Source organism: Colletotrichum jinshuiense, chromosome 4, assembly GCF_051148585.1.
Source record: "Colletotrichum jinshuiense chromosome 4, complete sequence".
NCBI lineage: Eukaryota > Fungi > Ascomycota > Sordariomycetes > Glomerellales > Glomerellaceae > Colletotrichum > Colletotrichum jinshuiense.
In genome coordinates, this window is record NC_139311.1 from 154,342 (window position 1) to 167,393 (window position 13,052).

Sequence of the window (13,052 nt, forward strand, 5' to 3'; positions counted from 1 at the left end):
TGCAATCTCGCTCTCCTAGTCTCCGTCCCCCCGTGAGCGCGTTTGTAGAAACCGTTGGGTGCGGGGCTGCCCCAATCCCTAGCTCAAACTCCCAAAGAGATCAGACGAAAAGAGTGTCGCCAAGCCTCTGTCAGGGAAGTGGCCGTCACAGTTCATCTAGTCGAGCCCGGTACGGTCCCAGCACAAGGTTCTGGTCGATGGATCTTTGACACGAACCCGAACCGCATGTACGATTAATGCGGCGGTTCAGCCTTTCTCAGGCGACTCAAGTCCACCAACCACATCCACTCCTGTCAACAATGGCATTCGGTTGATGGCCTTTCCGAAGATCATCATCGCCATCGTCAGGAAGGAGATGAGATGGCAGGACGGCCGACAGGGGCCGTAACATTTGGTGGTTCCGCTGAGGCAATCGGAAACTATTATGGTCTACGTACGTCACCCGCCGGATAGAGTAGACCTGGCTGCGGGCGCTCCAAGTCTTTTGCGGGTTGTAGGCGATCCTTTTGGGCCCCCCCAGGCCTGCCGATAGCGAAGTCTATCCTCTGATGAGGAGCTTCCTTCCTGTTGATGGCCCGGATGATGTGCCTTCCGCCCCCCGTGACATGTTTCTCTCACGCCTTGGTGGTCTGGAGGGGTAAGGCCCTTTGTTTCCAGCCCTTCTTGGCTGGAGGCTCTCACATGCGGGGGGGGGAGTTATATCGACTAGGTATCTCGATTGGTAAGGCGGCCCAGGTTACAGGTTGCATCCCAGAGGGCGGAACCAGAATGGTGCCGGGTGTGGGCGCCTTGTGAAATGTAACAATCAATCATGGTTTGGCGGTTGAGCTCAGCGTGGTGGCATTGCAAAAGCTTACGAGCAGGCGGCCAGCCGGACGGACGGGCGGGCGGGCAATTCTCTAGGCGCGCAAAGCCCGGAGCGGACGGCTGCAAGTCATGATTTTCGCCACGGAGAATTGGGGGCCGCGAGGAGCCCGGCGGGGCTGTGTTTCGATCTTCATCTCTCCGTCGCTAGCTCTATTTTTTGCCTCCTTTTTCTCTGTCTTTAAAGTGAACCCAAGGGACGCCCTGTTTCGATTTAGTGCTGTGGCAGTGAAATTGTTTCTGCTCTTGTAGGATGTAAATTGCCATCTGAGATGGGTGGCGGCGGACAACTGGCTCTCTGACTCGGTCGTCCCGTCCGTCAGGTTAGGCAGCGCGCCATCAGACCGGGTTTGACAGGCAGGGCGGAAAGGTCAGATGAATCTTGAGGAGGCCCGGGAGTGTGGGTTGGCTCAGACTCTCAAACTCTCGGACTCGTACACTAGACCCAGACTCCCGGCGGCAGTATGGGGGGTGAGAAACTGACACACTCGGTGTTGATGGCCAGAGGGACGACGGAACTGGAGGAGACGAGGGGGAGGGGGGGGGACGTTGGAAGGGGAGAGGCACCCCCGTTGGACAAGTCCAAGCCGCCAGATTCAGATTCAAAGATCGAGAGAGAGAGAAAGAAACAAATAAGGTTTCCTGCATTAGGGCCCCTCTGTTGTTTCTTGCGATCCATGTTCGTCCCGTCGGCCAAGGGGTGGGCAGTCTGTCGACTGTCTGTTCGCAGCGTGTGTTTGGGTTGATGTGAGGTTTGTCGTCGGGACGGGTGGATTGGGCTGGCAGGTAGGCCGCCGTGGGTGGTGCTCGGTGATGGGCGTGGGCAGAGAAAAAGGAAAAGGAAATTGAGGTGAAGCTTGCGCTCACCATTGGCTCCAGGGTGGGGGTGTGCGGTGTGGGGTGTAGGTGAGTGGCTCAAATGGTGGAAGTGTGGGGTCGGTTTCGGTACGTACCGACAGCGGTCAGGGGGGAGGGGCGACCAAGAGGGAAAGGGCTGATACGTGGGTGAAATTGCGCCTGCTTGCTAGCGAGTTTCAAGGGACGTGGGCCCAGGGATGGGCTTCACCTTGCTGCCGAGCTGCCTGGGATCCCCCCAATGAGCAGGCGAGCAGAAGAGACGCCCCCTGGGGATTTTCTGGAGGGAAAGCTATCCTTTAATTGTGCTGTCGTTACGAAAACAGGTGAATCGTTTTTATTGCTCTCTCCACATCTTGGCGGAAAGTGGTGTGGTCTTGAAGTTTTGGTGTGTCTCGGCGGCCACGGAAGGGCAGGGGAGGACGACGGGGCATCGAGGAGCATCGGTGGCCGTCTGCACGGTATCTATCGGTCTTGTCGTCGCTTGTGACAACGACCGGCCGACTGTTGAGCCAAGACTGGCGAGCCAAGCCAGTTGTCCGGTGTGTGGCTGTGGGCGTGCAGCGCAGCGCAGCGTACGGTAAATGTTTAACAGGCCGGTATTGATCATGTTTATGCGTTTCCCTCACATTAGGTAGGTACGGAGACTTAATGACGCCCGAACAAGACGTGTGCTAAGTATGGATGCATGCAATTCAGGGCTCAATGCAGTGGGCATGGCATGGCAGTGTAGGGCAGTCAATTTAGACAAACATGCCGCGGTGCCGGGGTGGACCAATTACACCAGGCCATGGAAATTGTTAGTCTCAGCGCGCGCGCAGGTGCGAGGTGCCGAGGCGTTGTCAGAGAGGGACGAACAAGAAACAGCCTCATGTTTCGCTGCCGATGCCAACGGCTATGCCTAGTAGGCCTGATCAAGGTGGTGTTTTGTGCATGGCAGGCCACGAGACACCAGGGACACGCCATCACTCTGCGAGCTCAGGGTCGGGACACGTCCGGCGGCGACCCATCAGATCGAAATCGGTTCGGTCCAGCGCAGCCAAGCCAAGGTGACTTTTGCCGTTGAAGGGGAGAGCCCTGACTGCAAACCAAACAGCCGGGTTAGGCTTAAAACCGACGATACACTAGACTACCTAGTGTTCACTGGATGGATGGATATGGATGGATGGGTGCGAGGTGGTAGGAGCGGCTCTGGCGCTGATTCCCTTTTCTGGAGCCTCTCACGGCGACGGGGATGAGCGAGGGACGAGGACGACGGTCGCAACGGACAGGGGTGGCCGGCCCCGCCGCACCGGTGCGGGCTATGAGTGGATGCGTGTGGCTCATATATGGGGCTCTTTTCCCGGGAGTACGTACCTCTCTTGCTGTTGCGAGGCTGACCGGGGACATTGCAGTGCAACTGCCCTGCCTGTTCCTGACTTGACCCCATTCGGATTAGCCCGCCTAGCGTGCCATGCCCTTCTGCTCTCAGGTGCAGGGAGGGCTCAGGGGCAGTCGTGAAAAAGGGCCAATGGCAGCGAGAAGCGCGGCTCTGTAACACGTACCGTCCATCGCTCGACCCCGCCGTCAAACGTCAGACAGACATCCTCACACAACCTTCAGACACAAGGCCACGATCAGGAAAGCCAGACGACGCGCCCAGGACGGCCTCGATGACGAGAACGACGCCGACCACCACCACTGCTACTGCTGCTGCTGCTGCCGCACCGCGGCAACGACGATGAAGCACGTTCTCTTCTGATCTCACCGCACGCACCTATTTGCGAGACCGAGACTAGAAAGCAACCTGCTCGGTACCCCGTCTCTCTCTCGAATGGGCATATGCTGCGAATGTATGCGACGTGTACCCGCCAGCTCCCGGTCTTCACCTCCAGTACTTTCGCTTTCGTCCATCCAAATCCCCTTCCTCTGAACCAACCACCCTCCAGAGCCCCAACCCTACGATTGACTGACTGACTCCCCACCCCCCTCTCCTCCTCCTCTTCCACCCCGATGCCTCCTCGAGATCGACGGTGAGCAGACGTATGCTTATTGCGACTTGAGACGAGACGTCGGCCGCAAATAGTAACGTCCTCTTCCTTGTTGCGAGCCGCCCGTCCCAGTGTCATGGTGTCGAGGTTATGGGCTCGACGGCTTGTTCCCGAGTCAAGCTTCGATGCCAAACAGCCTCTCGGCGATGCCATGCCACGCCATCCTATGCCCCATTCTATGCGGCGGTCTGCCACGCGCGTAACCGCAAAAGAAAAGACGGCAATTTTTTTTTCTCTTCCTTCCTTCGTTAGTCCTGAACAAGATCCACCAGCCATGTGCCGTGACCGAAACCAAAACCAGCTGGCGGGTCGTCAAGATGCCTGCTGGTTGAGGCTCTGAATCCAGATGGAGCCCCCCGGCTCAGACCAGGCACTCTCCCTCCATGAAGGAAGGGAAGAAACAAACTGGAGGCGAGACACCGCTCTTTTCGGTAAGCGGGCGCTACGCTACACGGGTTTGGTGGCTTTTCGTCTGCCCCTCCCCATGTTCCGGGTTCCCAAGGAGAAGAGCCTCTTTTTCCCATTTTTTCTCGTCAACGGGCTCCATGGGCTTCTTGGTCCATGCTCAGCTTGCACCCCCCGAGCCTCCGAGGCTACATGTCGTTGCGGGCAGTTGCCCATTTTGCTCTGGCTCGTTTATTGGCCGGCACAAGTGGCTTGCTCACCCCTCAATCCATCGTGGTCGCCGGTTGAGACGCACGTTCGTCTCTCACCGGATCCATAATCTCGCACCCATGCCTGGTTCCTCGTCCGTCTCCTCTTTCTGCCTCGAACAGGGGTGTGGCCGGACAGGGTGTGGCTTGCACAAGTGTGGTGGGCGTGTCTTGTTCAGAATCAGAAAATGGGGATGGCAGCAGGCCGGCGGATCAGACCAAACGTTATGCTCTGCTAATTCTGTCACATCCACCCCATCTTCTCCAGGGTCTGCTGGCATCACTGCTGAATATCTGCAACAGGGCTAGACTTGACGGTGTGCTAGACCCCTGTCGTGCATGTACCAGCGCCCGAACATCATGAGGCAATGTTTGCTATGCCTGCCAACCCGCTCTTCTCGTTTTGGTGTGTGTGCGCGCCTGTCTGCCTCGAACGAATGCTTGTCCTGTCCTGCCAGTGCCAGCCAGACACGGCTGCGGCTGCATTATTACTTTACCCTCCCCTCTCCCCCGTCTCGACTTTTTCCATTCTCCTGTTTACCTTCTCTACCTATCGGGTTCATCATCAACATCCCTTTTTTTCGTCTTCTTGAAGCGCAGTTGCGTGTCCTTCTTTTCTTCTCCCGCAGCTAGGGTTTTACTTTCCTTCATTGTCCAACTGGCTTGGCTGCACACACTCATTTGACTACGCTTCTTGATCACCACCTTTTTTGTCAATACACTTGGCCTATCCGGTTTATTCAAACAAACGACTTCACTTCACTTCTTTGGGATCATTCCCCTCCGCTTATCCGTTTCCCCATCTCCTTGACGGATCTGCAGAAAGCCGACTTCGTTGTTGCGAGCTTCCGGCCGGAATTCCTCCTTTTTCAAACACAACCAATTTATACCTTTCGATTCGTCGGCAGCAAGTTTCTGCTTCTCTTATCAAACCCAGCTTCCAGGAATACGCCAAGACGCGCGAAGACTTTTTATCAAGTGACCAAGATCCCCCCACCATCCTACTTCTGAGAGGTACCACATCGACTGTTCGACACACACGAATTTACGAAGGAAAAAAAACATGTCTCCTACGATGCAACTCGCGCCTCACACGGCCACATATACTCCTACTTCTGACGCCATGGATCGTCACGAATACGGTGTCACCAAGAACCGCAAGGCGGCTTCGACCGGAGGTGGTCGAGCATGGAGCGAGGACGAGGTATGTGTCTTTGGCTGTGGCTGTTGCTGCCGCAAACAATGTCGGGGCGTGTGTGTCTAACCAGGAAACAGGAAGTTTATCTCCTCCAGACTCGTCTCCAGAAGATGCCCTATAAGCACATTGCTGCTCACTTGAAGAAGACCGAGTTGGCCTGCCGCCTGCACTACCACCAGCTTAGCCACGGCAGCAACCGACGCAAGCAGCGTACGACTTCGGTCTCTTCCGGTTCCTCTGCGAACCACTCCCCCGTCATGCAGCAGACGATGCCCTCCCCGCTCCGAGAGTCGACTCCTCGCTCTGTATCGCCTCCGGGCAGCTCGGGGAGCTTCGCCCCCGTCTCCCCCGCGCCCATGCAGCTGCCCAGCATCATGGGCCACAGCGCTTCCCCGCGGCTCCCAGCCATCCTCCCCAAGCCGATCTGCATGACCCTGCCGCACCCTACCGCCTCTCCCACACGAGGATACCCCACCCCCCTCCCGGAGCCTCACAGCGCGGCTCTCCCCTCGGCCACATTCCAGTCCATGTCCGGCAGTCTTCCAATGACGCCGCCGCTGCGCCTGGAGTGCACGCTTCCCCCCAGCCAACCTCCCGTCAGCCACCAGCACGTTGATATGCACCGCCTCCAATCCGTCTACACTGCCCACCGCGCCTCATTCTGGGCCGCCGTCGCCAACGACTACGGCCCGGGCGCCAACCCCGTCGTCCTGGAGCAGGCGTGGAAGAACGGTGCGTGCTGCAACCAGCAACGGGCCAGCACGCCCATCACGCCCACCTCCAGCCCGGACAACCTGGACCGTGATACCTACGACAGGCCCCAAGACAAGACTCGCATCTCTGCGATCCTCGGCATTGACGCCAACCCGCGATCTCCCCGCGAGCGCGAGTTGGTGAGACGCATGGAGGAGCAGAGAGTCTGAGCATGAGAAGCTCGGCTCCGATCCTGTCACTTTGACTTCTATCAGTGTATTACTTCATACCTTTTTGTGTCTGATTCTTGCTTGAGGCGTTGCTGCTTCTTCCCGATTTGAGCACAAGAAGACTTACAGCATCGAGCCACAGCCATGTTATTCGCTTCTGCCGGCTTCGCTTCCGAGATTGGGTTTTTCTTTGTCATGGTCTTTCGGCACTTTATTATCATCTTCTTCATCGCACACGAACACATACGACTGGGAGGTCTGCGAACAAAGTTGGGGGGGTTGATATCCGGCGCAGGATGGAGGTGGTCTGCGGACTTTGCGGGAGGGAAAAGAGTCCTTTTTTTATTTTTTTATTTTCATTTCCGATTTCTTTTTTTTTACCCGCTTGGGCAAAAAAACGAGCCATGGACGAGGCTCGCGCGAAGGAAACTGGTGGTACCGCATCCCAAAACGGGACGGGTGGTCATGACAACAGTGTAGAGGGTATTTACACTTCTTCTTTCATCTTCTCGGGGAGGCACCTTTCAACCCATTGCAGAAATGAAGTGATGACACGAACCACGCCTCGCATACAAACGCAACCAAGCGTGTGTATGGGCAGGCTTTTGTAACATTAGAGCGGCTCCCGGAGTCCAGAGGGGTTCATGCAGACAACGATTTGCGTTGGGGTTCTTCTTTTTCCTTATTTTTTTCTAGTACAAAACGGCGAATCGAGGAAGCAGTTTTGAGAGACTCTTGTCTATCTTGTCTCCCCCCACATGCTACAGTGATGATAACCAACTGCATCTGCTGCCGTGTCTTGCCAGGCGGGGTTGAGATACGCATGAATGAGAAACTTGTTCTGTCCAAGCGTAGTGTCTGACGCCTGTATCTTTACTTGGCGGCGAGAAATAAACAAACAGGTGGTGGTGTTGACTCTCTCTCACTATCTCTCTCTCTCCTCCCCTCTCTGTGCTTTGATCCAACCAAGTTCCAGGTGCTGCTCCAGAGAAAACGGCGGGACATCAAGCCATTGACAGAGTGCCGCAGGATGGACGCAGGCGGGGGGGAGGCAACATCGGCAATTGTTCCCCCCTCCCCACGCGCGAGAAAGGGCTGCAGCATTAATTACTGCGCAGCAACAGACACTATATTTGGGACAAGAGGCCACGCATTTCTCTTCCTTGCTTGTTTGTGGGAAAGTTGGAAACAACAACGGATCGTGAGGCGTCCAAAGTGGCCTTTCTTCGAAGGTACGTACCCGTGCACAAATTGCTTCGTTCTCAAATAAACGTATACCGGCGTGCCGCGAGTCTTCGGTTCCCTCGCCTGTTAAGGCTTTCCCTGGGCAACTCATGCAGCCCAAACGGCCAAATATACTCAGGTGTCGACCCATGGGTGTCCGAAAGGGCGTCACACCCCGAAAACCTTCTTTCCTCCCATATCTTGAAGCAAATATGGTTTTGTCCATGTTGGAACACCCGCCCGCCAAGCATCGTCCCTGATCATGTTTCTCAAGAGAGAGAGGGGGGGCGAGCGAGGAGGAGGGGGGTGTGGGCTGCGTAACGGGCTGCGCCATCCGTCTGGATTTCGAAACCGGTAGAGTTGGGCGGATAACTCGGACGACGATCGTGACGAACGCCCTTCTTCGCCGTCTTCCTTTTTCGAGGAAGCCGTCGTCTCATGGCCGGCGTCCCTCGTCGATCCAAACGCAGAGTCAAACAGAGTGCCATCCCATCATGCCATCGAGGACGGCCAGGGAGATGCCCGTTGATCGGACCAAAGTATCCCAGAAACCTTTTGGGCAACACGACCGGGGCTCGGCACGCTATCTGATCTCGGGCTTCGTACAGACAGACAAGGCAGACAGACGGACAGACATACAGGCAAGACAAGCTGGCCGCCACGCCCTCCTCCTCCCTCCTCGTTCAAGATGCGGCCTTGGGGCACGGGTATTGTGTGCATACGAGCGAGCACACGACCTCCCTTACCTGCAGGTCGCATACAGCAAGTGTTGCAACGGGCGGGGGCTTCTCGAGACGTTGCAGCACCACCCCGCGCCCAGACAATCCCGACCGCCTAAAAATCTTGGATGCGGGGAGGGGACGGGAGCGCTGCAGCCCCAGGCGGAGAGTCCGTCGACGACCATCAACTGTCTCCAGGTGCTCCTCGTACGAAATGGCCCCGAGTATCGGAGGCTTCGGAGCCCAATCCCCCAGTCACACAAAACCCATCTTGGACCGTCCTCCCCCCCCTTGTGATTGATTGGTCTGGACCACCCCGGATTCTTTCTGCCCGCGAGCTGGCATTTCATGGTTGGGATTTTTGTTTTCTTTTCGTTTCTTTTTCTATTCCTCCCCCAACTTACACTATGCCTCCATCTAGCTAACAATCGAACCAAGGCTCGTCATGAACGGCTTGCATTCATTGATAATGGCCTGTCCAGATGCACTGCTATCCTCTCCGCTTCTCGCTCTCCCGATCCGCGTCCAATAGGGCGTTGGTGCAACCTGGCCGGCATCAACACCCGTTGCCCGCCACAAATACCTCTGCCGTGATTGGGACATGGTTATAGGTGGGGGGCAGCAGCAGCGCGACTTTCCACAAGTGTGGGCAACGAGACTGGACGCCTTGGAACGTATGCATCATGCCTCATTACGCAGCGTCCAGGAACCAGTCATTATGGAGGCATTTCGCTTCCCGTCAACGCTAAGGTGAGCTAGGGGACACAGCACAGGGACATTATCCGCGAGCAGAGAGGCCGTGTGCGCTGTCTGTCCGTCCCTCACCTCATCGGCTCCTGTCCCACAGACCGGCGCCATCCAATCACCCACTCGGCCGGCCTCTCACCCCCTCGCCTTTATTGACTTTTCTCGTCCGCGTCCTCCACAGGTTTGCTCGATGCAGGCCCCGGCCCGCCCCAGCAGCGCCCCAGCAACGTCAGTGACGGCTGTTGGTGACAGCTGTGATGGTGGGGGGCAGAGTTCACATCGGAGAGAATGCCGTTTTTTCGCTGATGACGACGATGCTGCTGCTGCTGCTGCTGCTGCGTTGCCGTTGAGCCTCTCGTTGGGCTTCGTGGTGCTGCCGAGCACTTCGAGGTGCTCGCGTGTATATCCCCCGTCCCCGGGTTTGGTGATGGGGGATCCGTTGGCCAGCGCTATATCCGCGACTCGCTCGTCCATTGCACTCCCTTTTTCCGTCGAACCCGTTGAATGGACGGGTCTGCTCCATCTCGTTACCCCTCTTCGACGTCTCCTGTGCCCGTGTATTCACCCGCAAAAGTCAATTGACCGTTGCTCCACTCCAACCGCGGACTACACCCCGACGTTTTTTTTCCCAGGCCCAGCTGGGATCAGCCGACGATGGTGAGCCGCTTCGTCCCCCGTCGGCAGGCCCCCCAATAGGATCGCGCGTAATAAGCAGAACCGGGTTCAAGGGCGTCCCGAGCGGATCTGCCCCCCGAGCCTCGGTGGAGCGCTGGGTGGTTTCCCCCGTCCAGAGGCCCCAGGACAGCGACAGCTCTCCCCCCGCCCTCGCCCGCGTTCTCGATGTTGGCTGCCGCTGCCGTTGCCGCTGCCGGGGAGCTGCGTGCTCTCGAGCTTTGCGAAACAAGGTTCAAAAGAAAGACGCCGCCCCCCAGTCGCCTCTTCTTGTCCCCGCGTTTGCTGCCATTGAATCTTTTTTCCCTCTCTCCCCATTACCCTCGGTTGACGTAAACTCTCTCCCCTCACGTTGCAACATCACTGCATCGGTACAGCAACGCAAGCAAGCCTTGGTCTGCCGGCTCGAGCCTCCTTTTCGCATCAAAGAGCCCTTCTCCTACTGAATTGAAGAAGAAGAGAAACTACTTGCCTTGTGCCAGTGCAACGGAACACCACGAGCCTTCGCAATGAGCGCCGAACAAGCAGGGCACGTCCCCAGCGACGTCGAGGACACCGACTACAAGGACAGCCATGACTACATCCAGTTCAAGTCCCTGCCCGCCGGCGGGCCATTGAACCGCTGGTCGCACACAATCACCCGGGAGCACGACTTCCCCGGCGCCCAGGTACGCAAGCAATGAAAATGCCCTTTGTACCGCCCTCCGCCGAGTGAAGTTGGGGAATGCGGGGTTCCGGGCCAGGCCATGCGATGCGGGGGGGTTGTCACCGCGGGGTACTGGGAATTGCGTCAGAAGAGCTCACCGGATCGTCTAGGCCATGCTGTACGGCGCCGGCGTGCCCAACCGCGAGATGATGAAGAATGCGCCGCACGTAGGCATCGCGACGGTGTGGTGGGAGGGCAACCCTTGCAAGTATGTAGCCAATCCTCCTTTACGAAGCTTCAATGGGCAGCGGGGACTAACACGACCGACACAGCACACATCGTGAGCACACACACTCTCTCTCTCACTCTCTGTCGCGCGCGCGCCAAAAGCGACATGCGAGAGGCATATAGACGTGGCTAACACGGCACAGTTCTCGAGTTTGGCAGGATCGTGAAGAAGGCCGTTGAGAAGCAGGGTATGCTCGGATGGCAGTTCAACACCGTCGGCGTGTCGGACGCCATCACCATGGGAGGAGAAGGTAAAGCACTCCCCCCCCTCCCCTTTCCCCCTTGAATGAACCGTCGTCCATTTCCGCAAACACGGCCGGCTGACTAGCGAACCACCCAACCCAAAGGCATGCGCTTCTCCCTCCAAACGCGCGAGATCATCGCCGACAGCATCGAGTCGGTGACGTTCGCCCAGCACCACGACGCCAACATCTCCATCCCCGGCTGCGACAAGAACATGCCGGGCACCATCATGGCGGCGGCGCGGCACAACCGGCCCTTCATCATGATCTACGGCGGCACCATCATGAAGGGCCACTCGGACCTCCTCGAGAAGCCCATCAACATCAGCACGTGCTACGAGGCCCGCGGCGCCTTCACCTACGACCGGCTGCACGCCAAGTGCAACCCGGGCGCCGAGGGCCGCACCCCCTCGGACGTGCTCGACGACATTGAGCGCCACGCCTGCCCCGGCGCTGGCGCCTGCGGCGGCATGTACACGGCCAACACCATGGCGACGGCCATCGAGGCCATGGGCCTCTCCCTGCCGGGCTCCTCGTCGTACCCGGCGCTGTCGCCCGAGAAGGCGCGCGAGTGCGAGCGCGCCGCCGAGGCCATCAAGGTCGTCATGGAGAAGGATATACGCCCGCGCGACCTCATGTCGCGCGCCGCCTTCGAGAACGCCCTCGTCCTGACCATGATCCTCGGCGGCTCCACCAACGGCGTCCTGCACTTCCTCGCCATGGCCAACACGGCCGACGTGCCGCTGACGCTCGACGACATCGACCGCACCAGCAACCGCATCCCCTTCCTCGCCGACCTCGCCCCTTCGGGCAAGTACTACATGGAGGACCTGTACCGCGTCGGCGGCACCCCCTCGGTCCTCAAGATGCTCGTCGCCGCCGGCCTCATCGACGGCACCATCATGACCGTCACCGGCCGCACCCTCGCCGAGAACGTCGCCGACTGGCCCTCGCTCGACCCCAACCAGCAGATCATCCGCCCGCTCTCCAACCCCATCAAGAAGACGGGCCACCTGCGCATCCTCCGCGGCAACCTCGCCCCCGGCGGCGCCGTCGCCAAGATCACGGGCAAGGAGGGCCTGTCCTTCACGGGCTCGGCGCGCGTCTTCGACAAGGAGCACGAGCTCGACGTCGCGCTCTCGGCGGGCTCCATCCGCCGCGAGGACGGCAACCTGGTCCTCATCGTGCGGTACGAGGGCCCCAAGGGCGGGCCCGGCATGCCCGAGCAGCTGCGCGCCAGCGCCGCCATCATGGGCGCCGGGCTCGACAACGTCGCGCTCGTGACGGACGGCCGCTACAGCGGCGCCTCGCACGGCTTCATCGTCGGCCACGTCGTCCCCGAGGCCGCCGTCGGCGGGCCCATCGCCCTCGTGCGCAACGGCGACACCGTCACCATCAACGCCGAGACGAACCGCATCGACGCCGTCGACGTCGACGAGGCCGAGTTCGAGCGCCGCCGCGCCGAGTGGAAGGCCCCGCTGCCGCACGTGCGGAGGGGCGCCCTGGGCAAGTACGCCCGCCTGGTCGGCGACGCGAGCCACGGCGCCGTGACGGACCAGGCGGACCCTTCGTGGTGAGGGGTGTGTGTGTTGAAAATCGGGGTTAGAGAAGGGGGGGAATCATGGCAGAGAGCTTTAGTAGAAATGTCGTCCATGGGGGTAGGAAACTCCCCCCCTTGAGCAAGTCTTTGGGAAAGGACTTGCAATTCCAACATAATTATTTCCCCCACACCAAATACCGGCCCCGTAGTCGATGCTGCCGACTCCCCGTGAGATGGCTGTCTAGATCTTGAAAGGTGAACATGTCAAGGTGAATTGTAGTGAGCTCACGCCCCCGAAGCCGACTCCTCACCCTTCCCGACCCCTCCCTGGACATCAAATCACACTGCAAAAATAAGACGCAAAATAAAACAAAATAAAAACTTGTAGTATTCGTGTATACGGGGGACCGGGCGGGCCCTTCTAATTCTCGGCGAGTCGACTTGGCATCCC

At 58.6% G+C, this 13,052-nt stretch overlaps 2 protein-coding genes across 2 annotated transcripts; both read left to right on the top strand.

Moving 5' to 3' along the window:
* Positions 1–5,465: 5,465 nt before the first annotated feature.
* EsH8_IV_000046 (uncharacterized protein) lies at positions 5,466–6,523 on the top strand (the record flags this gene model as incomplete). Its single annotated transcript, XM_083264936.1, has 2 exons — positions 5,466–5,606; positions 5,678–6,523. 2 exons carry the CDS (start codon positions 5,466–5,468, stop codon positions 6,521–6,523), a joined length of 987 nt encoding a protein of 328 aa, XP_083123831.1.
* Positions 6,524–10,394: 3,871 nt separating this feature from the next.
* EsH8_IV_000047 (dihydroxy-acid dehydratase) lies at positions 10,395–12,638 on the top strand (the record flags this gene model as incomplete). The annotated part of the gene is made up of 5 exons (XM_083264937.1): positions 10,395–10,553; positions 10,702–10,799; positions 10,864–10,871; positions 10,963–11,070; positions 11,167–12,638. The coding sequence occupies 5 exons, from the start codon at positions 10,395–10,397 to the stop codon at positions 12,636–12,638; spliced, it is 1,845 nt and encodes a 614-aa protein (XP_083123832.1).
* Positions 12,639–13,052: the final 414 nt, after the last annotated feature.